Source organism: Coccomyxa subellipsoidea, assembly GCF_000258705.1.
Source record: "Coccomyxa subellipsoidea C-169, whole genome shotgun sequence".
In the NCBI taxonomy this organism is placed as follows: Eukaryota; Viridiplantae; Chlorophyta; class Trebouxiophyceae; family Coccomyxaceae; genus Coccomyxa; species Coccomyxa subellipsoidea.
In genome coordinates this window covers 2,637,767-2,663,632 of record NW_005178042.1, presented here as the reverse complement: position 1 = coordinate 2,663,632, position 25,866 = coordinate 2,637,767, and the positions used below count along the sequence as shown (strand labels likewise).

Below are 25,866 nucleotides of genomic sequence, written 5' to 3'. Positions count from 1 at the left end.
AGTGGCAACAATGCCTACAACATGAGGCTTCCAAGCATAGAAATCTTTTATCTACTTATACATCTACCTTATGTATCCGTCAACTGGGCCAGAAAGCCAAGCAGGTGTTTGATAGGACATTCGTTGCATATATCTCCTGGCGCCAAAATTTGTTCATCTCTCTGCGCCGGGGTTGGTCTGCACTCCCAAAGAATTTCGCATGAACTCATATGTGCAGTAGCCAATGGCAACGCCAGGAACGACCTGCACAAGCAACCGGATGCAGGAGTCAATGGAAGGCACACATAGAACAGAGCAAGCTCGGACAGTATATGTCAGATTAGTTGTTGTCTAGTCCTGTCTCTTGAGCCCTGTAAAAAGGAAGGAGCCAGTGAAGCACCCGTCTATTGTGTCAAGGTGACCTCTGTAAGCAACAGGCATGGGTGTATTGCATTGGTGCATCATCCACCTTGGAAGCGCGTTTGCACCATGCTGGCCATTGTCTACCCGTCACCATTAGCGTTGTGCCATTCATGGCCGCATCCAATCCTTGCCGATTCGCACAATGCTGACCATGGTACACCGGTACATGCCATTAGAGGATTGTGGGTGCATGACCCACCTTGAAGTACTCAGGAAGGATGCCGGCATAGAAGCCGCGCAGGCCGCCGTTGGCCATGACAGACCTGGCCACGTCAGCGTAGCCCTTGTACCTGCGCGTGCCGGCCTGCCCCTCCAGCTGCATGCGCCGCCGGATCAGGTCCAGGGGAAATGTCGCCGTCGATGATATCAGCCCCGCCGCCCCGCCACACAGCAGGCTCATGGTAACCTGCGTTTTTAGCGCTGCCGTCAGACACTGCCCTGGCACAAGCTGGATCCCCAATACAGTCCTCTCCATACGCTCCAACATGCTCTCGCAGCCGCAGCTGAATGATGCCTCTCAGCTGTCCTCAGGTCGAGGACTCTCTGACTGTTCCTTAACGTTTAGGGACGGAAGAGGACAGGAACAGATGCGCAACAGGGTTGACTTCAGGCTGGCTGGGTTGTCCCCTTTCGCGGCACCTTCTCTAAACGCTGGTACAACGTCAAGTCACAGCATGCGCAAAGGCAGCTGCCTTTCAGCAACGAAATGTTGAGCAGCGCAGGCCGCGGCTACAGAGGACTCTGGCGTTTGGAGGCGGCGCAGCACTCACCGTGTGCGAGCTGTTACCATGCGACTGGAGCCAGTGGGAGCGCAGGGTGCCGTAGGCTGTGTAGTTGATGGCCAGGCTGGGGGTCACTTGCAGCAGCGTGGCCCCCAAGCCCCGGTACAGCCCCCTGGCACCCTCGTCCCTCACAATCGTCCTCATCGCATGCACTATGCCCGTGTAGTACTGCGTCTTTGTCTGCGCCGACAGCCGCGTCCGCACCAGATCCAGCGGATATGCCTGTGGGGCACCACACCCCGCCCTCAGATCACCTTCCAGCTTCCTGGTGCATTGCTTGAGCAGTGTCTTACCGTGAGCTCGGGAGCAGGGCAAACAAGCACTGGACACAGACAGTAGAGCGCACCAGTGTGCAGGCGCAGATGCCTGCTGCTCCGCCAGACGCCAACCTCCTCAGCATGTCCGCCGTGCCTGCCCCCTGCATGCAGCCAGCAGCGCCGTCAGTGGATCCAAGTCCAGCATGAGGCAGAGTGCCTCACAGTCTGGGTGTCCCACATGCATAACTGTGAGGATGGAGCGTTCGGGGCACCTGCTGCGCGCCGGCAGGCTGAGGATAGTGCTGCAGCCACATCTGCGTGGCGCGCTCGTACGCCCAGAAGTTCACTGCAGAGTAGGGCAGCCGGTGCACAATAGTCACTCCGTTGCCCTTCCAAAGCGCCATCACTCCCTCTCGCTGGATCACTTGCCGGAAGGCTTGCATCAGGCCTATGCGCCCTGACGTCCCAACTACAGCATCCAGGCCATTCACCTGCACATAGACATTGGCTGCCACATGTCAGTGGATGCCCTCGCAAAGCATGCAAGGTGCACGCTCACCAGAGAGACAAGCTGCCGAGGGTCTGCTATGGCAACAGAAAGGCAGACGCAGGCCAGGAGCGGGACAGAGTGTAAGGGCAGCCGTCTTGCCTGGTATAAGATAGTGAGCCTGGCTAGTGGCGCTGTGCATGTTTTAGATACTGCCCCAGCCACACCTCCGGCTGCTAGTAGCCTTCCGCTCTCCAGAATCTCAGTGTTATACACTTTAGTCGCTTCATAGGTCCGGTTGCTGAACGTTGGAGAGCAGTCTGCACACTGCCTGGATGTTTCAGGGCTGTCTGCGACTGTCGATCTCCTCGTTCTGTCGGCAGAGGCCTCTGATGTCCTAATTACATCGCCCTCGAGGGCCGTGCTGGGGCGTGCATATCCTGCGTCCGCTGCCATTTGGCTACTTGCAACCTCCTAGCTGCCTCCACGTCAATTTCGTGATTGGCTGCCTCGCATTAATTTAGGGGATATTGGTCATCAATCCTAAGCATGTACGGATGCACTGAAAGCCGTCATCAAATGCAATCCTAAAGATTCTTGGACAAAAACTTCACAGCCAAACTTATTTGCGCCGCTTCAGGCTGAGGCAATGGATGATCAAATCGCGAATCAGTAGTGGATGATACTGATACTCAAGAAGCCATCCACTCTCCAGAAATTAGCGTTAGTACTGATGCAGACGAGAAGAAAGCATCCAAACCAAAGAATGGGCAGGAGGTCCGCCTCGTCGGAAATGTGTATACTGTCTGACAGAAAGCTTCGTTCGAATATGAGCCAGCTCTTCGCTTCAAACTGAAAATCAATTCCACACAGCGCTGCATCACCAAGGAGATCCCCAGGTGAGTTTGGACGCACCATAGTACATAGGCAGAGTGCTCGAGAAGCGTTGAAAGCCAGCTGACAGAGACGTGCGGACGTGCGGAGCTGTCACTAGGGAACAAGCTGGAGTTGATCTGCTACTCGCCCTGGGCGATCATTATTGAAAAAGAGTTCAATCCGTCTGTAAGGCCAGAGATCGCCGCAGGCGAGGTTGTTCTTACTTAGAGCCAGAAAGAGCGGCTCTGATGAGGGCAGTTCCGGGATCCCTACAACGTGCCCTCGATGCACGAGGAAACCGACTCGATGGTTGACGGGGGGTAGAATAGCTAATATAAATTTTTTGGATAGGTACAGACTAAGATTGAGGGGAACTGGAGGGACATAGCTTTGGCAAGGCAAAGGGTCCACGAGTGATCACGGAACGGCATTGTCTCTAGTCCCTTCTTATTTCAAGGACCCCTTTGTTTTATATTTAGACTTGGTTTGATAATTCGAGCCCCGCAAGGACAATCCTGCTCTGAAGCGGTCGCTTATGCTTTCAAGTGTGCCTCTGGCCGGGGCAGGATCGCTAGAGTCGCGATTGGGAAATCAGTCGCCGTGGAGGGCTGAGAAACACATCATTGAGCAGAAAATTTTGCTTATACATATGTACGATCCTGAAGATTCAGGTGGGAAATCGCACAGACGCCAGCAGGGAGCTTTGACAGGGCTGTCATGCACTGTCTGGCTGCGCAGGCTGCTCAAGTTCGGCTCCTGTTTCCTACGTATACCTCGATGGCTGCCACCAAATTTGCCATCTCTGCAGTCCTTGCCTGCCTGCTGCTTGCAGCTTTCAGACCAGCAGGTATGGAACCTGTCCTCTTGAGATAATTGACCAGCAGTTTGTAGCCTGCAGGAATCATTCAAGTGTTTGATGTATCTTGAGGTTTCTGAATTAGGGGTGTGCGTGCAGATGCGGATTGCATCTCATCGGGGCTCTCGATCCGTAATACCTGCTCTGCGTTCATCAGCTCGGTCAAGGCTCAGACCAGTGCCATCAACACTCTGGACTGCGGCAGCATCCGCAACAACATCAACTCTGGGCAATATGGCACCCCTTCAACCGCGTGAGTCAGCTATCCAATCCCTGCATGGGCCATCAGAAAACTTTTTTAGAGGACTGCCTCCTCATACCTCGCCTTGTCATGCCCACAGACTTGCAGGTGCAGTCACAAGTGCCAAACGGCCTTCCGACAGCTGTTCTTGAGAGTTTTTAAGGCTTGGAAGAGAGTGTTTATAAAGCCATTGTATGCGATGGATCCTCTGATGCCGAGTGTGACCTGCAGGTGCTGCAATGATGCCAATGCCTTCTTTGGCGCCAACTGCCTGAACACGCGCTTCATCTACAACACAGCGATCAGCCCTTCATACGGCTTCACCGATGACTCCCTTAACGCAGGTGAGCAGATGCGCTACACACCTTTCTACTGCTCTTCATTCCTTTATGAAGATTACATGCCTGCTGCACAGTGTTCACTTGCGAGGCAGCCCTTCCTCCTGTCTTCTGGCGCTCGAACTGCCTTGATGTCTGCATTCCTCTTTCTCTGATCTTCCTGGATGGCGCTCACCTGCATGGCAGCACTTCCCTCTATTTTGTGGCGCTTGCTCTGCCTTGATGTTTGTAGCTTTCTCTCAAGTGACCCATGGTGGATGGCATGATCACAGTCACAGAACTAGAGCGGTCCGCACGTGGGTGCTTCCTCAAAGAATTCCTAGTCTCTAATCGACATTATCTGTGAATTTGCTACTGTTTCGAGCTCCCCTCATTTTGCAGCTTGATTTGGATTTGAGCAGGCCATATCTTTTTGGCCCTATCTTCTCAGGTGCTCCTGTAGATTGGGCGGATTCAAGAGGGGCTTACGTGTGATGGGACACTTCTCGACAGCTGAGCTTTGCTGGTGTGTGTTGCACAGCTGCCACTGTGACTGCCATCAGCTGCGGCAGTGGCGGCAGCAGAAGCAGGTGCTGAGCAGCTGTGCCTGAAGGCATGCCATGCGCGCACCGAAGCGCTCGAGTACTATCACCAGAAAACCTGTCAGCTCCGTTGCGCATGAAATCGCAGATCTGTCTATTTGCATTTTTCTGAAAGGTCGAGGTGGCTTTGATAGGCAATGATGTAGGCGACCCCATTCAGCTTCACGCTGGACTCAGCTGGAATGTCACCTGGTGTCTCATGGCCATTGAATTCACCCATGGGTGTCTCCTGTCGAATTATTTCAGGAATTTTATTTGTTCTGCCTACAGACTAAGTCGGCTATGGATGATCTTGCTTGCTCTGTTGTTGATGACCAAAACTTGGGGCCCTGCTTGAGATTGAAGAATGAACTCAAGCTGTGCTGTCCCGCTATACGGCAAAGATTGTAAGGTGAATTTCGTCAATCCCTACTCTAATCCACCTCTGGCCTTCTCAGAACAACTTGCAAAAGTGCTCAGGGGCTCACAAACGTGGGCTGCCCTGAGGGATTGACGCATGCACAAAATAATTCTGCTTAAGCTTTCTTGGGCTCATGGCCTTTGTGACTCCAGAACTTTGTACTACACTTTGTACTACTACACTTAGTAAGTCCATAGCAGGCTCCCTTGCAGCTGCAGGTTCCCTGGTCGCGGCCCCGCTAACTGCCACCTGTAATATACAATAGGTGACCTGAGGTAGCTACTCAGTACCCAGGCCCTAGGGCCGGCTGCAGCCGGCTGCACCTGCTTATGCAACTTTGCAGATTTAACCAAATTTCAAAATTCCTGTGACCGCAGCAATATTGATATATCATGGTCCCGGGAGCCCGCCGAGCAATGCTCACACAGTAATATTGTGACATTATGACTATGGGCGACATGCAAGGTCAAAATACAGCTTTCTTTTCATGTCAACATCATCTGAAAGTGACAGCCAGCATGGCATTCAGACATCTGAGATGCATGCACGTCACCAAATTAGGAGATCAGGGGCTATCCGGTCATTTTGGACAGCAAAGCCGCCTGGAATCTGCTATTATTGTCTGTTTGTCCAGATCTGCTGCAACTTTATTGACAAATTATCGTTTAAGGGGCGGAAGCGTGTGAAGGAACTTTGTGCAAAAGCCTGCACCCAGGCGGCTGCCCTCACCATGACAATTCAGGAAGAAGAGTACGTGGAAGACGAGGAGTACGATGAGGAAGACGACGAAGATGAATACGATGTTGAAGAACAGGACGATGGGGATGTTGAGGAAGGTCAGCAATTTCTGGGGCCTTCGGTGTAACTTGTCGATCCTAGTACTGAAGAAATCCTTCGACTGGTGGATCTTTCAGGCTGTGCTGTTCTGACTGCTTGTAGCAGTGCTTCGTTGTCTGCATACTCTGAGTACATTGATTTACCAGATCGAGGTCGATTATTTTGATGAGCTGAAAAGTCACTCATACGCTTGAAAGTCACTACATCTCTCCTGGCCTGCAGACGATATGGAGGAGATGGACCAGCTGGAAGTCCTTCAAAATGCTGGTTTCATAAGAGGCCTGGAACCCCTTTTGGCTGGGCGTGGAGGCCAAGGTATGTTCTCTTCATTCTTGCAGCATCGCAGCTTTTGCTTACTCAAGGCAGTACCTTTGAACAGTGGCCATGTGTTGAGAGCACCCCAATGTGCACTCAGCACCGACAATATCTTGTGTTTCGCACATCACCCCAATCTGTGTGACCATTTCTGACAGGTGCCCCAAGTGGAGCAGGAGCGAGGCGGCCGCCCCCACAAGATGTTCCAAGGGAGTGGACTGGCTTGCGCCAACTTCCTGTAAGAATCCTGCTATCCATTCCCACATGATGAACGCTCTGCAAAGCCATCCCTGGGGTTCCTTCTTAATTGTGTCACACAATTGATGCAGGGCACAACGCAGACTACCTTTTTGGAGCTCCTGGGAGAGCTGAGGGATGAAAAGAAGAACAAGCTGACAGTCCTGCTGATAGGCAAGCATCCCAGCTTACTGCTTTTGTTTGGGGGTCTGGCAAAGTGCTGGTGCATGTGAGTGCACGTTGCTGTGCCTTGATCGAATTCGCTACTTCTGTGAATGTCTCAAACATGCCATGTACCTGCACAGGGGCGTCTGGCGTGGGGAAGAGCTCCACAGCAAACTCCATCTTTGCAGAAAGGGTGGCCAACGTGACAGCCCTGCAGTCAGACACAGCCAAGGCGCAGTGCTTCTCGCGTGTGGCTGCCGGCTTCACCCTCAGCATCATCGACACCCCTGGAGTGCTCGAAGGCGATGCAATCAACGGCGCGGTGCGTTTTCACTGTCAAGGACTCTGCGCATGAAAATTTTCAAGCCGTAGTGAAGTCTGTGCCTACTGTCCACCATGCTGTTTGTATGCATGTGTGCTGAGCTGGACTGATTATGCTCAAGCAGGCGCTGTCAGGGATTGTATATGAGGTGAAGGGGCGGCCGGTGGACGCAGTGCTCTTCCTGAACCGCCTGGATGACTTCAGGGTGGATGCCAGCACTGTTCAGGTGCCCCAGCCAATCCATTTTCATCCCAGCACTGTGTCACAATTCTGACTGGCAACGTGAGTGCTCCTGTGACTGGGCAAAGATGATGATGGGTGAATGGGCTGCAGGTCATCGAGGGCATCACGCGGGCGCTGGGTGACAACATCTGGGACAACACCTTCATCGGCCTCACACACGGGCGACTCACCAGCCTCCCAGACGACCTCACATATGGTGAGGCCCCTTCGCATCTCCACCCTTGCTCCCTGCACACGAGCAGAGCACCTTCCTCGACATCTTCTGCTTGTCGCCTCTGCTTGTCGCCTGCACTAATGATAGCGTAGGACCACATTCTGGATGCCTGAATTTGTAGACACTTCTGGCACTGGCTCAGCTGCCTCAAGGGGTAGTACATGCAAGGGGTAAGGGCCAATTTTTTGAATTGTCAGCACTTTCTGAGGGTGTCATAGACATTGCCATGACCTTGCGACACTTGCGTGCCGGCAGATGAGTACGTGGATCGGCGAGCCGGGGCGCTGAGGGACGCGATCCGCAAGCACGGCGGGGCAAAGTCAGCTGAGCTGCCGGTGGTGCTGATAGAGAACTCGTCGCGCGCGGCCACCAGCCCCGAGGGCGAGAAGCTGCTCGGCAACAAGCGCCCCTGGCTGCCCGACCTCATGCGCCAGGTGGGGGCCCACTCCCCATCCGCCCATCTGCCTAGCAGCTTGTCATGAGCTTTTGGTGCTTGGAAGGCTGGATGATGCGAAGAAGGATGGAGCCTTACAAGCATGTTCTGTGTGAATTGAGGAACACTTTGCGCAGAGGATGCAAGCACACAAGCTTCACAGTTCCACAGCAATGTGGCCTTGTCTTACAGCTGAGCCAGCACCTAGGACTGTTAATTTGGCAACTGCTTTGGCAGGTAGGTAGTGATCCTGCAGGGGGGATGCAAAATTGCATTAAGCAGATGTCGTCCGGGCAATCATGCTATAGTCGGTGCCAGCTGCGCGGCTAGTTTTAGATCACCACAAATAGGCCAGCGAACAGCGCTGATGCCCGCTCCGTATCACAGATAGTAAGGACTTGGACAGAAGAGGTCGCTCCTGGAATCCCGAGCCCTAACTACCATTCTCTTTTTGCAACATCTGTGTGCTATGTCAGGCGCATGCAAAGTAAGCACATGAGGTCCCGATGTGCAGGTGACCCAGAAGAGCTTGGAGTGGGCACCGTACCGCTACGACCCCGCGGTTGTGCGGCGCAACGATCCCAACAAGAAGTGCCGCTGGCTCATCCCTCTGGTGCTACTGGCCCAGATCGCGTTCAAGGTGCTGGTCCTGGACAGAGTGCTCGAGGAGGACGGCGTTACGGGCGACGCTTACGGTCCCTACGACCCGGAGTTTGTCCAGGAAGAGCGCGAGCGCATCGCGCGCGAAAAGGTGCGGGTCCGTACATGGTCTGACGTGCGCTTGAAGCACGCTCTGCATGTTAAATTCTGAGGCAGGGTGTGGTCCCTGCTTGGCGCTGCAGTGCCTTGTGTGTCTTGCATTGTCTCTGGGTCTAACTCAAAGCAGTGCTGACTTTCTGGTTATGGACGGGTTAAGAGATGAGAGATTGAAGTGTTCAGAAAGGGGCATGTTGCGTGCTGTTTGCGTTTGTGAGTGCAGTCCTCAGGCCTCTTCAGAAAGCGTGAAGGGATGCTGTAGGGCATGCCCCTCACACCCTGGGCAGAATACACGTGATTAGTACATTACGTGATTGAATGCATGGGTGCAAAAGTGTTAGAGGCAAAGTGATTAGATCTGAGCAGGATAGACAATGTGCAGTGCAATGTGCAGGGCCTCTTTAGAAGGTATGCATGTGATCCTCCGATGAGGAGCTGATTCCGGTTGTGGGTGCATGGCAGGAGCGGGAAAGGGCGCGCAAGCGCAGGGAAGCGGACAAGCAGAAGCAGCAGTCGGCATCACAGAAGAAGGGCTTTGCTCCTGCTGCACCTGCCAGTGTGTACGACGATGATGATGAGGATGATGATTTTGAGGACGAAGAGGATGAAGACTGAGGAGGCTTTTGGTGCTGCAATGATGCTCCTGTCATGGCTTTGTGCTGGCTTGTTGTGGTGTGATGCAATCAGTCTTGACTCCATGTAATTGTGCACAATCTTCTCAGGTGGAAAGTGACAAGCATGCATGCACTCATTTTGCATGGTGGGTGGGATCACGTCTGGCATAGCAGGTTTGCTTTAACAGCTCTCACTCTTTGCTTGCTGGCTGACCCTTCACTACAACCTTTACATGGTCTGTCCTTGTCGGAAGCATCTTAGGATATCGAGGATCAGACACTGCGGACCCTTTCACTGTGGGAGCCTCCACATCCCACAAGCGCTTTGCAAGTGGGAATTTGCTGAAGGCGTCCCTGATTTCTTTCGCACACATACCCTTTCTGCGTGTTTACTCCCTGACGTTTACTCTCAGTCAGCGAGTGGCTATTTTGTGCGTTGATTTATAAATTGAGCTCAACAAAGGCAGCTTTCCGTGGTGTATCTTCTATGGACCTTGGACCAAATGAAATGCTCACCCGGACATATGCTACGATCTACTCTACACTCTCACACAGCTACCATATTCATCATATTAGTGAGTGAGCGTGGTTCTAAGAATATAATACTCCCTGTTGCGATCTGTGGAGCGCCATGTGAGCGCCGTAGCAGACACAAGGCTCTCTGAGTCGATCCCAGCATAGCCTGATTTCTGCCATCCCCAGCTTCTTAATGTAGAAGCACTCTACAGATATGCTTCAATTTCCAAGCCAAGTCCAACTTGGCAAGCCTTGGGCAAGCCATTGCATGCACATGCCTGACTAGGCTCTTCCTCAGGTTCCAAGCTGAAATTATATATGAACCATCCAATTATTGGAAAGTCTTGAGAATAAGGGGTAGCACGAATTGCAGGTTTAATCTTGCTTTGTTGATGAATTTGTGATTTTCACCGGCTGGGGTTGCCAATTTTGCACAAAATGGAGCTACTGACTCAAACGCTTGTTGATTCGGGCTGCTTGCATGCATGGGGCGCACAGTCTTAAATAAAGAGTGAATATTGAGAATTATTAGTCACATATATTGTACCTGAAGCCCACGCTGGGATCCAGCAGTTGCTAGGAAGCAGAAATTAGAAGGTGTCATCTACAGGGAAGCAGGGGTTCTTGTTGCAGCCAGGCAGGGTGTGGGGCGGGTTTGACAATGTCAGACGACCGCCCCTCTACCTCGACTAGTAATGCAGACACTAGCAGCGAGATTCGAGCCCCTTATGTGACGCACCAGGTGTGTAAACGCTTTCCATCAACAGACAACTCCTTTGAAGCTCGATTTTAGAAACGCTTTGCATGTTCAGAATTGCGTAATCACGGATAACTTTACTGTTCGACATCCTACCTCCTTGTGAGTGCATGCCTGAATGTGATGCCACTTATTGCACCTTGGGCAGGTCACCAAATTGGACACTCTGGCTGGGTTGGCTATTCGATACCATGTTTCGGTACGCCAAGACTCACACTTGCTGGACTAAGCACTCTGCATTGACCCATTCGAGCTGCTGTCAGCAGAGGCTGGAGTTCTACGTTGAGGACAAGCAATGTCCTTGTGCAGGTGTCAGACATAAAGAGATCAAATGGCCTTCTGTCTGATTCAGCAATGTATGCAAAAGATACACTGCTCATCCCAACCCGAGCAATGCCACCCCTTGGGTACGCCCTCGCGTAGTGAGGCTGTTATTTCTGGTATTGCTGTTCATGTATGGAATGCCATGGATTTTGCGCTTGTCAGTAGGCGCCCAGCCCACAGGAATTTCTCAGAAGATCTGGCGAATCATTGCTGGGCTGAATGGTTGCACACAGGGTGGAGTACCAGACATGGGCGGGAATGATAGTGACGCAGTATGGCCGCATCCCGGGTGATCAGCAAGCCAACGGGATCCATTATGGTGGCAGCCATGGGGGGTCGCCGCCAAGGCAGAGCGCAGCGCTGGACAAGCTGCAGCGCTACTATGGCACAGGGGACACCTGCTCAGAGCCAGAGGACTTCAAACCAGGTCCACAAACCCACCTCCCACTCCCCCATGTTTTTCCCCCTCTAAAATCTGCATCCATCAGTACAAACTGCAGGTGCGAGCATGGCTGGCTCATCTAGAGCTGGAGGAGAGTGCTCAAGGCGGGAGGACATACAAAGCAAGGAGCTGTAGTTTGTGAGTGCATGGGGATAAGGAAGCATGTAACTGAAGGGCTAGCAAAGCACATGTGCAGGCTCCTCAAGTTCGGCAGGGCTCGAGCGGATGGTTCGCCTGGCACGGCTCGGGGTCTTGGACCAGGGGCGATCAGCGGATGTGGAGATTGAAATGACCGAGTTTGAGGGGCAGCGAGACAGAGAACCGCCGCACTCTCCAACAGCGGGGCTCCTGCGAACGTCAGAGTATGCAGGCTCGCGAGAGGGTGAGCCACTTAATCACAGACAAGCACTTGTGGCATCATAGACCTGCCTTGAGTGAGGTCTGCATGCCTTCAATCTGTTCTGCCTGTCAGAATGAAAAGGTGTGAAAAGAGATGTGGTGGCGAATGTTGACATCGTGAATTCTTCCTGCAGCAGGCCCCGGCTTTAGTGAGCGGTTGCGGCGGCGAAAAGCATTGGACAGCCTGCCTGACTCAGAAGCCAGCACGAGTGGTGTTGAGGCTTCTGGCGAAACAGTGACAGGTAGGCCTCTCGACTGGCCTGCCTCGTCCAACCCTGCAAGGAAGGCATTCTGTTTCCAAGCTCGACTCTGTCCTCTCCTGCATCTGGCAAAGCTGACGGTGACTCAGTTGGATCAGTAGACTGCACTGATCCCGAGTGGCATCACTGTGCTCCAGGTCCTGCAGCCAGGCCCCCAATGCCACCGAGGGGGTCCCCCGGCAGTGGCGGACCCGCCGCAGCTGTGGGGGCCGTGCCGGGGGGTCCCGACCCGGGCGGCAGCCGCCGGCATTCGCTGATGGACCGGCTAAAGCGCGCGGCCAGCCAGCCCTCCTTAGGCGGCCTCCCCTCCGGCTTATCTGTACCCAAGGGCATAGTCAAGGCTGCCGAGGCGCTCCTTGCGCGCTCCGACAGCGGCGGCAACGCCGGCGCGCCGGCTGCCCTCCGAGGATCCGCGTCGGCCCCCGGCATGGCCGATTCCCCGGCTGCCGCCAAGGCACCTGCCGCTGCCAGCTCTACTCCCTCTGGGTGAGAACTGGGACGCAGGCAGTATTGACATGTGCCTGCTAGGAAAGCAGAGGGCGATTGCTTGGATGCTGAATATGATGTTCTGGATATTTGAGGAGGACGTCTACGGTGTGCAGGTCAAGATCGTTGCGGCATAGTACGTCAAACAGCAGTCTGTCGTCCCTCATGCCGCCGCCAAAGAAGAAAGACTGAAGCAGGGGTGTTTCAGCAGCAGTGCTTCACTTAGAAGGAGCAGGGTGCCACTTCTTGGCATTTGCCCTGCGATTTGGCTGAATCGTGTTTAGGGGTGCGCATAAAGGCGACCTCTAGTCGTTGGTGTTCTCGCTTGATCAGCATCACCTTGTTGTCGTCAAATGTTTAATGCCTTCCGAAAGATGGATCCGGTGAAGAAGATGTGCTCCTTAATCAAACAGATGCAAGGAGCATAGAACTGCTGTCTGTGCAAAGTTCCGGCTTGCATCACTACCTTCTCCTGTATAAGTATAGGTTTGTCAGAGCTCTTGCCAAATTGACATGGGACAGGGCATCAGCTTTCTGTATTGGCATGTTACCAATTCTCAGGCAAGAGCAAATGACACGTGCACATGCAACGGAAAATTCATCTAGGAAGGGAGATTGGACTGATCAAATCGATTTGATCTCTTAAAAGATCTTGTGAACATGCTTGCCATTCAGGTGGCCGTGTGTCTTGGAGGCATACCCCAAGCCCTCTATGATGGCCATTGGTTATAATAAAACTGAATGGCATAAAGGCTTCTGAATTGGATGAAGGCAGGCACGACACAGGCCCAGTGCATTTACTTTCCCTACGGCTTGTAGAACTCATGATCACGTGTTGCCCACAATGTGATCTCTGTGGTGTCTTTCTTCCTTGTCAGGCACACAGTACTGCAGCAATGCATAGGTGTAAACTAATATATTAGTACACATGTCCCACACCCACATCTGAGTAGCCATTACATCATTTGGAGTGCATCTTCCAGCCCATGGCGAACGCTACATAGTGCCAGCAGGGCACTTACACACCCAGCCATCTGGGCTCAAATCAGCAACCACAACCACTAGAAAAAGGGGCTGCAAATGCCAACACAAGCTCAAATGTCCTTGCTAACACCCTCATAGCTCTGCTGTTAATCTACAAATTGACATGGCCAGCATCTCAGCCAGGAAGTTCGGCATAAGCCCATGGCCCACCAAAAATACTCTATCAACACACTTCCCACAAGAGCTTAAATGTGATATGAAATTGACTCTGTCTGCCAACTTCCAGCCGTAGCCCTAAATGATGAGATCGTGGAGATTACTCACATGCATGCAGGGTGCACATCCTCCAAAAGGAAGAAGTCACACATGCACGGGATTATCTCAGGACCACGACTCAGTGCATGGGAGAAGAACAATTCCCATATTTTAGCGCAACCTATGGCTACCTATGTCCAATCATCCTATAACTTCGCAGAAGACAAAGAGGACCTTTATCAGTAACCACCCAAGATTTGTAAATCGCATCGGCAACGACATGTGCCGCACGGGTGTTTGGGATTCGGGGTTTTTGAGGCTTGAAATCAAGGCAATCTTGCCAATGAGCAGACGGCCAATAACGACTGCAGTCGAGAACAACCGCATGAAGATTGCATAAGAAATTTGCATTTGACTTGGTGCATCAGTGGCACACCATTTTCTGGTGCGCAGACACATACATCGGACGCCTGCGCCCGCAGGATACGCCTCAGGTGCGGCCGAGCCTGAAGATCCGCCGGCGCAGCTCTGCGGAGACCATGGACTTCTCCTTCTGCACGCCGCCCAGAACTGTGCTGTTCTCCTGCGCGCGCCTCACCAGATATGGTATCACCTCATCCACCGGCCCAAATGGCACGTACTTGTACGCCTGCGCCCCAGCACCCCGCTTGTGCTCATTCCACCGTCCCGCACATTATTCATGGTGTCTTTGCCAAGTACATATCGCGGCATGGTGCCTGCCGTGTTTCCGCCAGCCAGCACGAGAGAAGCGCAAACAGCTTGCAGTCAAGTGCAGGCATCTGACTCAATACAAAAGGAGCTTGAGTGGCCCCCGACAGACCGCTAGACAAATGTGCTGGGCAAACGAGGAACAAGGTGATAAAGATTTAATCTCTGCTTCCAAGTGAGCCTGACGTTCTAGTTGACTATATGATATGAATCATTAGGGAATCTACAATTATAGAGGCACCCACCCGGTAGCCGCTGGCGCCGAGCACGAAGGTGAGGGGGTCGGCCATGCCCAGCAGCTGCCCAAAGTAGACGCCGGCTTCCCGGTGGTCCAGGCCGCGCTCGTGCATCAGCGCCACCGCGCGCTCCACCGACGCCTGATTGTGCGACGCTATCATGATCTCCGCACCGTCCGCCGCCACCGACCCCAAGGCCTCCTCCACAATCCTGCAGCGCCCTTCAACCTTAGCAATACATTTGAGGGAACGCTCAAGATGATGTCAAAAACCAGGCTGGCAAAGCAAGCTGGCTTGGCTGCTGCCATAATTGGCTTATAGATCATAGAAGTAAACAAGAAAAGTTCACAGCCGCACTGCCGTGGCCAGTTCTGTCATGGGCGCCTCAAAATTGCATGGCAGGGGTGCACCAGAGGCATGTGCATTGACTCCCATATCCTCACGGGACTGTCTCTCCCCGCAAATAATGCAAGGTAGATTCTGGGGATGGTGGCTTGGTCAGGAATGGACAGAGTGTGAGGTGCGAACGTCCACGACTCAGGGCTGCTGAGTTGCTGACAGCCTGGTGAAGCAGCAGGAGCAAGGGGCAAGAGCTCACTGGTCATAGTTGGCGTGTGTGGCCTCTATGCTGCCATGAACTGGGGAGGGGTAGCCCTTCTCCTTTGCCCTGCCCCTCTCCAGGTAAAGGTATGCGCCGCGCACCAGCTTGGCCCCAAACAGGAACCCCTCCTGCCGTGCGCGCTCCATGTCCAGCATTATGCGGTCGTGCGAGTCCTGCATGGGCCAAAAAGACTTCTTCACCTCTCAAATCATACAAACCAGGCTGCACGCGTTATACCAAAACAACTGCTCTGCTTTGATACTTCCAAGCACCCAACACCATCCCTCATCTCCTGTACATCAGAGTCGCTGCACTGTTCTGCAAGAGCCAGTGATACAGCAGGTGCCGCTTGCCAGCATGGATTGGATGAGGGGAAGGGAGAGAAATCGGCGCGTGCCTTGAGGTAGCACTGGTAGGTGTTGAAGATGGTGGGGGTGTGCTTGTTGAAGGTGCGCTGCAGCTCCATGGCCGCATGGTCGATGGCCGGCTGGAAGTAGCTGTGCTCAGCATCCACCATCAGCCGTACACCCGCCTACGCCCCCACAAACTCCATTTTACCATATGATAACACGATTTTCACCTCTTAAGGCAGTCTCGACTCCGAAACCTATGCATAATCAGCCACAGGAGCTAAGGAGCCTAATAAGGGTCCTAGCAGTGTAATAATGGTTCTAGCAGCCCCCTTTCCCTTTGGTCATGCCTCTGTCGTGAGTGCTTGTGTTGTGACCTCTGAAATGCTTGGACTGCAAGAGATCGCAACACAATCACTCACAACAGATGCATGTCAAGAAGGTACTGGATTCATAGGAACGGGTCAATCGGGCATGCGAGGGTGTATTTCAGGGGTGGGGCACGCACTGCGGCGGCGGCCTCGGCCAGCTGGTAGAGGCGGCCCATGAGGTTGTTCAGCAGCCGCAGCTCCTCCTCGCTCAGCGCCGTGAAGGACAGCGGTCCCGGCGCCTTGCAATGCTTTATAATCTGGGGAATGTCCTGCAGCACCAGCCAGCCCCTTGAAGTGAGACCCTTGAACAGATACCACCTAGTACTTCCCATTCCACCTCTATATTTACAATATCTCTGACAACAACCAGTCCTAAGGACCAGGCACGTCAAGCAACACCTGGATGATTATTTTTCAGTCTTCCACCTCAGGTACCTGCAATGCAGAGCAGTTGAAGCTGCAATATTGCTCGCTGTGAGGTCAGCTAGTGAGCTCATGATAATGTTCACTGAACGCGGAGTTGCAAGGTAGAGATGAAAATGTTGTTTGAAGGGCTTGGAAACAGAGGTCAGCTCATAGACAGGTGCGCTGACTGTGGAGTCACAAAGCAGAGAGTGAATGCTGTCTGAAGGGAGTGGCAGCTGACCTGGAGGCGGATGCGGCGGGACCAGGAGAGGAAGTCTACAACGCCGGTGTCATCCTTGTCCAGGTACCTGAACAGCTGATTCATGCGCTGCGGAGACGCGTCGTTGAACAATTCTGCATACACCTGCCAGGACAGCACACGCACATCAGGAATTACCACCTGAAATTCCGCCGTCACAATCCCTCAGCAAGAAGGAACTCAAAAGACATCTTGGACTCCAGAGTACACAGACAGCTTGCTGGGAGTCAGCTGAAATCAAGAGGGTGAGGTTGCGCACCGACTCAAATTCTTCATGGGACACAACGTTGTCGTGGTTGAGGTCAAACTGGCTGAACAGATTGCGAATGGCCACCAGCCCCGCCGATACCCGCTCCAGCAGCTTTGGATTGCCCAGCGCCGTCAACTGCACCCAAGCAACCATGCATTAGCGTCAGACTGGGTTAGGGCCTGCAGTGGCAAATGCAAGCACACAGCAAACTGGAACGTCCATAGCTGCGTGAATAGAAAAGGATCTTAGCATATTGTGACTTGGACCGAAAGGACCGGGATAGCATGGAAAGATTATGGCAACAACTGAGCAGATCCCCACAAACTTTGCGAAGACAAGATAATCTTGAGTAATGAGAGGCAACCAGCGCGCTGCAACCACAGAGATGGAATTTACAAAAGATCACAAAAATTGACTGATTCTTCATCAGGAGGGAACGTACCTTGATGGCGGCAAAGCCCTGCCCGCGGCCGTCGGCGGCTGCGGCGATGGAGCGCAGGAAGATGGAGGTGTGCCGGTCGCAGGCCGCCTCGGTGTCGTAGTCGTACGTGCGCGCCACCACCGTGTCGTGCGGCTCCGCGCGCGATGCCGGGCCGGCCGCCGCGTCCACGTCATCCTCGGCCGCGTAGTCGAGTATCCCCCCGATGCCGGCCTCGTACAGCGCCGCCATACGCGGCCGGATGTCCTCCTGGCTCTCCCCTGCGCCACCGTTATGAATAGAGCGGTCAGCACGTAGGCACTTGCTCAAAGGAATTCTAGTCTCTATTCTTCATCATCTGTGGTATTCTTCATCATCTGTGGAATTGCGAGGTCCCCCAGCCCCTATTTAAGCAGCTAGATTTGGGCAGGCCATAACAATGTTGGCCCCAAATTCTCAGGTGCTCTTCTAGGTTGGACAAACAAGATTCTCGTCTTCACAATCACTGATAATGAAAGCAAGAAGATAACAAGATTTGTCCATTGGCTCACGCCTCAAAGATAGGGTCCACTGAGACATACCACAGCGCGGCGCCAGCATGACAAGAAGAATTGTCCTAAAATAAAATTCAGAAGGGGGATGATTGTGAGTGGAGTGTTGGAGCGAAGCAGGCCTCACCGGCGCAGAAATGGCGGAAGAAGGTGCGCTTGACAACGCCGTTGACGAGGGTGGAGCCGAGCACCCTCTTGGACAGCTTCAACAGCGCATCCGCATTGTTCACAAGCGGCTTTACCTGCACAGGCCATGCATGATCGATCCTTATATTTCTAAAGGGTCTTCGAGGATATATCTTCACATGAGCAGATGCAGGTCACATCGCCCGGCTTACTCAAGGGTGCTGATCAGATGTGCAGATGAACATTATAGACATGCCATTGGGTGCGCACCTGGCAAGCCGTGAACACGCCATGTGCGAGCAAGAGCTCCCCGGTGGTCTTGGTGCGGAATGCAATCCGGGGGTCGTCAAAGTTGAGCGGCACAAATGGCTGCTCGTTTGAGTGCGAGGCCGGCTGTGGCGCTGGCTGTGAGGCGCTGTCATCCTCCTCTAGAGGCTGCGGTTGCGCCGAGGCCACATATGCGCGCGCAAAAGCTGGCTGACTGGCTGAAGGGATCCCTGTCAAGTAGCTGGACAAGGGCGTGGGCTGCAGCTGCTCCAAAGAGGCCTTGAGGAGCGCTTGGGACGGAGCTGTGAGCTGGCGGAGTGCCACTACCCGGGCCACTGCATTCATGTAACTGCCTGGCCCTCAAACGCCCTGAGCTGCTGCCTGGGCTTACGGCCTACATGCAAACAGAACTCTGCATTAAGGACACATATACGCAGGAATAAAGCGTCTTAAAGCTCAGCTCCAACTCAAACGACTGTGTGCTGACTTCATCAAAACTTCTTCGTCCTCAGTGGTCCATCGCAGAAAGAGTGGCAGTACATCACTGCAGAAAAGTCAGTATTGTGGTGAACTTCTCCGATAATATTTGATGTCACGATCACCCGACACAATGACCTACAAAAGCAAGTGTAGGTGCAAGCAGTGCTGACTGGGCGAGGCCCTCCAATATCGACCGGGACGCAGTACAGGGAAAAGACAGTGTTACTCCTCTGCTAAGCCACCAGTCAGCTGTTCAAGATATGCACAGTACAAGATGCTCTCATATGCCCTACCCTAGATTCCGGAACGAGTCGACGTTTTTCTGTAAAAGGCCTCGGAGTCCACGATTGATGCCAGCTGCCGCGTATATAGAAAGAGACCTTGTTCCACAGTCCTTGTACGCCTTCTCACTGGCATTTGCAGTCCAGAAAGTGCATACGTACCCACCTCCTTTCTCCTTTAGTTCACAGAAGTTACAGGGTTTCTGAAAAGGTTAAATGATTCTCCCGAAATTTCTAACATCAGGGGAATTGTATTATATAATCTCATTGTGGCCTAGGGCTACACTATTTGATCAGGCACAGCTTGACCGCACACAGCTCAAGGAATGCCTGCTTGAGTTGGGTGTAGCGTCAACAGGACAGAGTAATTAGGGCTTAGCAGCTGGCTTGCAGCTCCTCAGCGTTATGGAGGGCATCTCAAGGCACTTGTTAGATGGTGAGCAGTGGGTTGGAGACTCGGTGGGCCCGTTCTTCGGGTTCATGGGAGCTGCCGCGGCTCTGGTGTTTGCATGTGAGTCCTATTCTCCATCACCAGACGCTCATCCAGTCCGAGCCTTTGATCAGACACCGTTTTCGTTGCAAGAACTGTCTTCATATTGACATTGCTGCCCGTCTGATGCCATTGTGGATTTGTACACTATTTCATTGGCTGCAATCAAAGGTCCAGCATCCATTACTGCGCGTGCTCAGCCGTCCTGTCTGTGTTTAGGTTGACTGAACCTGAATGTGTGCGATTTAGGTTTTGGAGCAGCTTATGGAACAGCAAAGTCCGGAGTGGGCATCGCATCCATGGGTGTGATGCGACCAGAGCTCGTCATGAAGTCCATCGTTCCCGTGGTCATGGCTGGTGTTCTGGGTATCTACGGGCTCATTATTGCTGTCATCATCAGTACCGGAAGTAAGCTTCTCTTTTTGCCTTAAACAATGCGTTGTACACGGTTAGTCATTTTTACAAGACAATTAAGCTTGCATCAAAGCTCCTAGCGGCGCTGTTGGGTCTAGGTGGTTCTGACTAAGTGTTCTCCTGGTTCCACTGGATTGCTTCCTCAATAGCATAGTACAAACCCTGGATATATTTTGTGTGCTTCTCTAAGGAGGAGCCTTACATCCGTGAGTCTATCTGCATGGACCAGGCTCGACAGCATTGTCTGAGCGGTGTTGTGTGTGTGCAGTCAACCAGACCGCTGACAAGCCGTACTACCTCTTTGATGGCTATGCTCACCTGGCAGCTGGCCTCTCCTGTGGCCTGGCAGGCCTGGCAGCTGGCATGGCCATCGGCATTGTTGGTGACGCTGGTGTCAGGTGTGGCAGCCATCGCTGCACCTCCTCATTTGTCAAGTTCAGGGGACACCTGTCTTTGCAGTGACAATCGAAATGGCTTGATTCCTGTGCTGTGGAGGTTCCTGTGTTTTGGAGAATCTGGGTATCACGGGTGCATGTGTGGATTTCTCGTGCAGGGCAAACGCGCAGCAGCCCAAGCTGTTTGTGGGAATGATCCTGATCCTCATTTTCGCAGAGGCTCTTGCCCTGTACGGCCTCATCGGTGCGGCGCTCCTCGCATCCTCTTGAGATATCTTTGTCATGAATGCTGTGATAGCCACCAAATGTAGTTCTGCTGTGCGCTACTCTATGCAAGTGTTTTTGCTGGTGCTTTCTCGCCGTGCTGTGTATGAAAATATTGTCTGAACTCGCTTGTGGTTGTTGCAGTTGGGATCATCCTGGCCTCCAAGGCTGGCACTGCCACTCCCGGGACTTGAGCAGATTCTCAGCCGACCTGACGAGCTTCTACAGAAGCCTTGGGCTGCAAGACCACCTTCAATTAGACCAATGCCCAAGTATGGTACCACTTCATCCAGAAAATTCTCGACATGCTTTAGACACTAGCATTTTGCAAGCAAGACATGCAGGGTAAATTCTTTTCCTGCTGCGGATTTTCTGCGATCGGGTTACAAGTACTTGTGATGATGAGCAGACCTCACTACTGCGGCCGACTCAGCATGCATGTGCATGTTAGCTGATGTGTGGCTGCAATTGAATCGCGATGGAAGCATGTAAAGTATGGAATATCCTTTGCCAGAACTTTCCTATATATATACTCGGTGTGGCGGCTTTATTTATGCATGCATTTTGATCAGCAGTGGGGCACAACACAGAGGCCTGAAACTATGCCTGGGACTTGTGAAATCATCAATGGGTGATGCTTTAATATGCAGGAAAACGGTCACCAGAAACATGTGAAATTACATTGAACTCTGCACATCACCAGTCCCAGTCTTCATGTCACTAACAGACCTACTTCTGCAATTGACAAACATCACGATGACCATTTTAGGTACCCTTAAGTAGCTACTGGCAATTGCTACTTGCAAGTGTCCTCCTTGATATCCACTAAATACCTTCAAACTCCATTGCAGCACATGCTTGAAATAGCAGAGCATGTGGGCAATTCAGCTGCGGCATACTTCAAATACAAGAATCGGGTCGCCCCATCTTCTTCCTGTAGCAAAAGACTGAAAATAGGCATCCTCTAAAAACACTTTTAACTGATGCCCCTCCCAGCCTTTGCCATGCAGGACGGCAATAAGTAGGGGCCTACCCTTGATGATTGCAAATACATACTTTACAGCCAGTCCTTTACCCTGATTGCGAGGCCTTGAACATCTGCCGACACTTTTCTGCACAGCACTTGCCAGATAACACAAAACCCAAAGGCATCTGAAGATGCTGGAGCCCTGAGACACTATGAGTCAATCATCAGCCTAATGTCCATAAATTCTACTCCAAATGCGCGCATTGGTCACGAAAAGCTGGTCATGACCACCATTTGTCAATCCAGTAACATCCTCAATAAGACGCTTGCCACATGAGTGCTCAAATGCTGCGGTCACCCATGCACACTAGCACGCATGTCAAGTATGACTGACGAGACAGACACAGCTTTCTGTGGCAAAAATGGAGCAAGAATGAGCCAAGAGGGCTGCAGTTTAGTGGTGAGCGTCTGAGGCACGGGAAACGCCAAATTCCACAGCTTTGTGCTGTTCGCAGACAATTCTCGACGCTATATACTTAGTATGAGTTTCGATATTCTGCTTCGGTTCACTTCTTGCACTGACCAACTACTTATTGTAACCATTCCTCCCACTGCATTCCCCTGTATGCACTCACCGGCCTAACAATGCCCTGCGCACTCTCTTAGGGTATTGGCAAAGGCCACCTTTGCATGCAATGCCAGTCTGCCCTGGACTACTCAGCTTGCACTCCAGAGACAGGTCAGCTGATCCTACACAGCGGGGAGGCCACAGAGCAGGACTGTCCGTTTTGACTGGCGCCGACGCTGCTCGATCGAGAGTCCAGCGCTCCCCGTGTACCCCACTCTGCATCCTCATCCCTGCACACACCCGCTAGTCACTGTCAAGTGTCCTCTCGTGCGCGAAAGGACAAGTGTCCGCTTCCGCAAAGATCAACAACTCAAGCGCTTCATTGCTTCATCTTGCACATGCACAACCTTGCAGTGGATGAATTCAGCAGGGGTGTAGAGCATCCCATATGGGACAGTCGCAAGCTACTTGAGTGATTTCTTGGACATTTCGCACTCTCAGGCAGGCAGGTGCAGGATGCGCAAAACAAGAGTGGGACAAGACTGGGTCTTGGGAGGGGAGCAGCTTGCCTCAGCATGGGCTGGTAGGACTCCTTGCCGGAGTGCGCATCCCCCGCGGCGGTGAGGCGCGTGCGCATGGAGGACAGCGGGGAGCCCTTGCGCACGCTGCCGCCCTCATCCGCGGCGCTGCCGACGCTCGAGCTGCGGCCGTTCGGGGGCGTGCCGGGCGGCGTCCCGGCCCCATTGCCCGCCTTCCCTTGCAGCTTGTTCGCCAGCAGCCTGCACCAGGACCACAGTTTCAATTGCGGCAACGCTAGCTCAGTAGACAAATATTGCTCTGCACACATTCATCTGCATGTTGCACAACTCTGTGCAAATGATGGCCACCCAGACATCGCAATGGAGAGTGGGGCTTGTTGTTGTGCTTTTTTTAATGGTGAACAGCTTCTAAGTGGGCGTGGACTTCAGTGCTTATTCTACAGGGTGTGCTGGCACACAGTGGTGAGAATGAGGATGCGCACCCCTGCGGCGCGTAGCCGTTGTGCACGCCGTTTGCGGCGTGCCCATTGGCGCCGCTGTGCTGCAGGCCGGTGAAGCCATTGGCGATGATGCCGATGACCGTGCCGACCTTGCCGTTGGGCGGGCTGTGGCTGCCGTGGCCCTTCATCCCCTGCCCGCCCTTCACATCCTCTGCCAGCATGCTGCCCGGCTGTGCATCCCCCTCTATCACAATGTCCTACGTGGCCAGCCAATTATCCTTCAGTGAACACCAGGGAAATAAAATAGACTTCCTGATGCAAGCATCTGCAGTTAGGCATCATCAGGTCTGCTTCAGGGGTATTGACCATGGGTACATGTGAGGAACATACCCAGGACGCGTGTGACAAAAAGACAATGCATCGTTGTGTCACAGGATCCAGATGTGTGTGTCACACATCCATGATGTGAGTTTCAGGGGCAGAGTGCGCAGAGTACGCACCTGCAGCTCAGCGGCAGACTCGCTGTTGACAAGGTAGGCGCCCTCTCCCAGGAGAACGCCGTCGGTGACGTTGCGCTTGGTGGTCCATCGCCTGCTCAGAGTCCAGAACACCAGCGGGACCACGTACCAGGCAATGAGCACATCCACGCTGTAGTGCTTGCGCGATGCCACTATCAGCACGCTCAGCACCGCCACAGCCAGCCATGTGATCACCTGCGCACGGCAACACCATCCCTGAGAACCTTCCAAGCACCTCTGACTGCATGATGCTCAGAGCAGTTCGAGCAATCCGAGACAATATAGATCCCGGGCCGGACTATGCATACATGGCAATGACCGCTCCTCATGTGGGATAGCTGCCAGCTGCCATCATGCGCAGAACAATTTAATGTGAAGGAAGGAGGTGCAAGGGGCTTGCAAGAAGCTCCCTTGTGGGGCCCAGAGCAGAGCCGCTCACCTTTGTGGCATTGTGCGTGCCGAATTCAGTATAAGTCAGGGCGCCCACAAGCGCAAAGGTGGTGTGCGATGAGAATATCAAGTCGCCACACCCATGTGTTGCCTGCACAGAAAATAAGGAAGGTGTCAGCAATCCACAGATGCCACAATACAGCTATTTACAAGGATTACATGGGCAACAGGAAGAAAAAGGTCTGACTAGAAAATAGCATACCTGGCGCTGGAGGTCCACAGCCACGTGGCCCCACCAGTGCTCGGGCATCTCCCTGATGGCAGTGACCTGCCCCTCTCTGCAGTGGTAATTCGACGCTGGCAGCTGCGTCACCGTGAAGGACAGTATTCGCAGTGTCTGGCAAACTGCCCCGACACACAATATCATCAGCAAGAGTTCTGAATGACACAAAAGCATGGCAGCCAAGAGAAGGGATACAGCAGCGCAAGCACTCTTAAGGACTGTGTTGTAGAAAAAGCATTGTGTCATGTGAATTGATGACCAAGCAAGAGACTCACCCACTAGGGCGGTGAGAATGCGGCTGTAGAGTACTGCAGTGTAGAAGCGTTTCTTCGGGAAGACGAACGGCGAGAACGTCCACAGGACAAAGGAGACAAAAAGTGAAGTGAATATCAGTTCGCTGACCCACTCGTTCGACTTCCCAAGCTCCTGTGACACAAGAGCAGTGTACTCAGCTTGTCTGTCACAAAAAGGTCCACGCTGCAGTCGATATGCTACTCAAGTACAGCGAAGGCCTTTGTCTCAGATTCAGCACAGCTGCCCGTGTTCCACACAAAATGACATTATGGCAGTCAGAGGCACGCACCGGAAGGAGGTCGAAGCCCACATCATGCAGAGGCTGCGCCATGGGGCGGTGCATCCGGTGGGCCAGCTGTGTGGCCATGGCGTGCACATATTGGAACACCGCTCCCAGCAGGATCGTCTTCCATCTCTCTCTCAGCAAGGGCAACTGCAGCAGTGAGATCAATCAAATCACAACATCGGGAAACTATAGGTAAAAATCAGGTATACCCACTTTAATATTGTCAAGACGTTGAGGGGCCCTTCATTCCTCTATCAGGAGATGGAGCAGGCATGTGTCCTGGGACTAGCTACAGAATAGGACATATCGGCACCTTGGACTGGTACGGTACATCCATTATGACACTAAAATTGTTATGATTGTGTCTGATGGTGAAAAAATGCCCTATGAGCGACCTGTCTTGCATGAACAGGCATTGACGTAATAAGCTGCTTTGACTACGACCATTCCATGCAAGTCTAGCTTGCGCCCCTCTTGAACCTGAACCATCCTTGTTGCATAGTAGACGATCGAATACACCTTTAAGGGAAGGTGCTGCTCAACATAGTGGCAAGGGGCGTCTAGGGTGACTCAGAATCGTCCAATCCTAGGCACACAAAACTTTTCGAGGCATCGAGGCTGACCTCGACGACAAACTCCAGACGAATCCGTCTCCACAAATGAAGAGCTGCACGCCCACATGGTGACATGTTTGGCGTTGCAGCCACTTGTGAAAGAGGGTCGTCCCTTTCCGAGGCTGGGAACGGCCAACTCGAGGCAGGCCGTCGAAAACTTGTCAACACAACATTGACATGAAGTGGAAGATCTTTGTACTAGCCAAGCTTGAAGGCGAAAATGCTTCGATCAGAGGATGGACAACTTGCTGCGCCGTGCGTTTTAGGCAATGGGAAAACTGTCACAACCTTGGGGCAGGCT

The 25,866-nt window shown here is 52.9% G+C and overlaps 6 protein-coding genes across 6 annotated transcripts; 3 read left to right on the top strand and 3 right to left on the bottom strand.

Annotated features, from left to right (window-relative positions):
- Nucleotides 1-186: 186 nt before the first annotated feature.
- COCSUDRAFT_5855 (MC family transporter: aspartate/glutamate) lies at nucleotides 187-2,168 on the bottom strand (the record flags this gene model as incomplete). Its single annotated transcript, XM_005652042.1, has 6 exons — nucleotides 187-243; nucleotides 602-808; nucleotides 1,173-1,406; nucleotides 1,531-1,602; nucleotides 1,714-1,932; nucleotides 2,067-2,168. Coding segments are annotated over 6 exons (891 nt in total), but the record flags the coding sequence as incomplete, so codon positions are not given.
- A 620-nt stretch (nucleotides 2,169-2,788) lies between these two features.
- Nucleotides 2,789-9,357, top strand: COCSUDRAFT_45911 (hypothetical protein; the record flags this gene model as incomplete). The annotated part of the gene is made up of 12 exons (XM_005652041.1): nucleotides 2,789-2,827; nucleotides 3,543-3,651; nucleotides 3,760-3,913; nucleotides 4,133-4,245; nucleotides 5,925-6,056; nucleotides 6,280-6,372; nucleotides 6,915-7,096; nucleotides 7,221-7,322; nucleotides 7,430-7,535; nucleotides 7,809-7,987; nucleotides 8,501-8,737; nucleotides 9,205-9,357. The coding sequence occupies exons 2-12, from the start codon at nucleotides 3,582-3,584 to the stop codon at nucleotides 9,355-9,357; spliced, it is 1,521 nt and encodes a 506-aa protein (XP_005652098.1). The 5' UTR covers nucleotides 2,789-2,827; nucleotides 3,543-3,581.
- A 1,176-nt stretch (nucleotides 9,358-10,533) lies between these two features.
- On the top strand, nucleotides 10,534-12,544 carry COCSUDRAFT_39189 (hypothetical protein; the record flags this gene model as incomplete). The annotated part of the gene is made up of 7 exons (XM_005652040.1): nucleotides 10,534-10,614; nucleotides 10,778-10,828; nucleotides 10,939-11,036; nucleotides 11,187-11,380; nucleotides 11,592-11,777; nucleotides 11,932-12,036; nucleotides 12,192-12,544. 7 exons carry the CDS (start codon nucleotides 10,534-10,536, stop codon nucleotides 12,542-12,544), a joined length of 1,068 nt encoding a protein of 355 aa, XP_005652097.1.
- A 1,725-nt stretch (nucleotides 12,545-14,269) lies between these two features.
- COCSUDRAFT_11422 (FAD-linked oxidoreductase) lies at nucleotides 14,270-18,182 on the bottom strand (the record flags this gene model as incomplete). Its single annotated transcript, XM_005652039.1, has 10 exons — nucleotides 14,270-14,428; nucleotides 14,754-14,955; nucleotides 15,343-15,518; nucleotides 15,583-15,595; nucleotides 15,756-15,877; nucleotides 16,204-16,335; nucleotides 16,713-16,799; nucleotides 16,945-17,115; nucleotides 17,423-17,679; nucleotides 18,077-18,182. Coding segments are annotated over 10 exons (1,425 nt in total), but the record flags the coding sequence as incomplete, so codon positions are not given.
- Nucleotides 18,183-19,416: 1,234 nt separating this feature from the next.
- Nucleotides 19,417-21,178, top strand: COCSUDRAFT_32039 (V-type ATPase). The gene is made up of 5 exons (XM_005652038.1): nucleotides 19,417-19,614; nucleotides 19,843-20,001; nucleotides 20,276-20,405; nucleotides 20,561-20,646; nucleotides 20,811-21,178. The coding sequence occupies exons 1-5, from the start codon at nucleotides 19,509-19,511 to the stop codon at nucleotides 20,858-20,860; spliced, it is 531 nt and encodes a 176-aa protein (XP_005652095.1). The 5' UTR covers nucleotides 19,417-19,508; the 3' UTR covers nucleotides 20,861-21,178.
- A 2,430-nt stretch (nucleotides 21,179-23,608) lies between these two features.
- On the bottom strand, nucleotides 23,609-25,640 carry COCSUDRAFT_11455 (hypothetical protein; the record flags this gene model as incomplete). The annotated part of the gene is made up of 6 exons (XM_005652037.1): nucleotides 23,609-23,893; nucleotides 24,138-24,239; nucleotides 24,351-24,493; nucleotides 24,647-24,797; nucleotides 24,955-25,098; nucleotides 25,575-25,640. 6 exons carry the CDS (start codon nucleotides 25,638-25,640, stop codon nucleotides 23,609-23,611), a joined length of 891 nt encoding a protein of 296 aa, XP_005652094.1.
- Between the last annotated feature and the right edge of the window lie 226 nt (nucleotides 25,641-25,866).

Bases quoted from the DNA above. Each gene is read 5' to 3' on its own strand.
- COCSUDRAFT_32039 (XM_005652038.1), top strand. From the start codon at position 19,509: ATGGAGGGCATCTCAAGGCACTTGTTAGATGGTGAGCAGTGGGTTGGA. The intron at 19,615-19,842 runs GTGAGTCCTATT...TGTGCGATTTAG, and splicing joins CGCGGCTCTGGTGTTTGCAT to GTTTTGGAGCAGCTTATGGA. The intron at 20,647-20,810 runs GTGCGGCGCTCC...TGGTTGTTGCAG, and splicing joins TGCCCTGTACGGCCTCATCG to TTGGGATCATCCTGGCCTCC.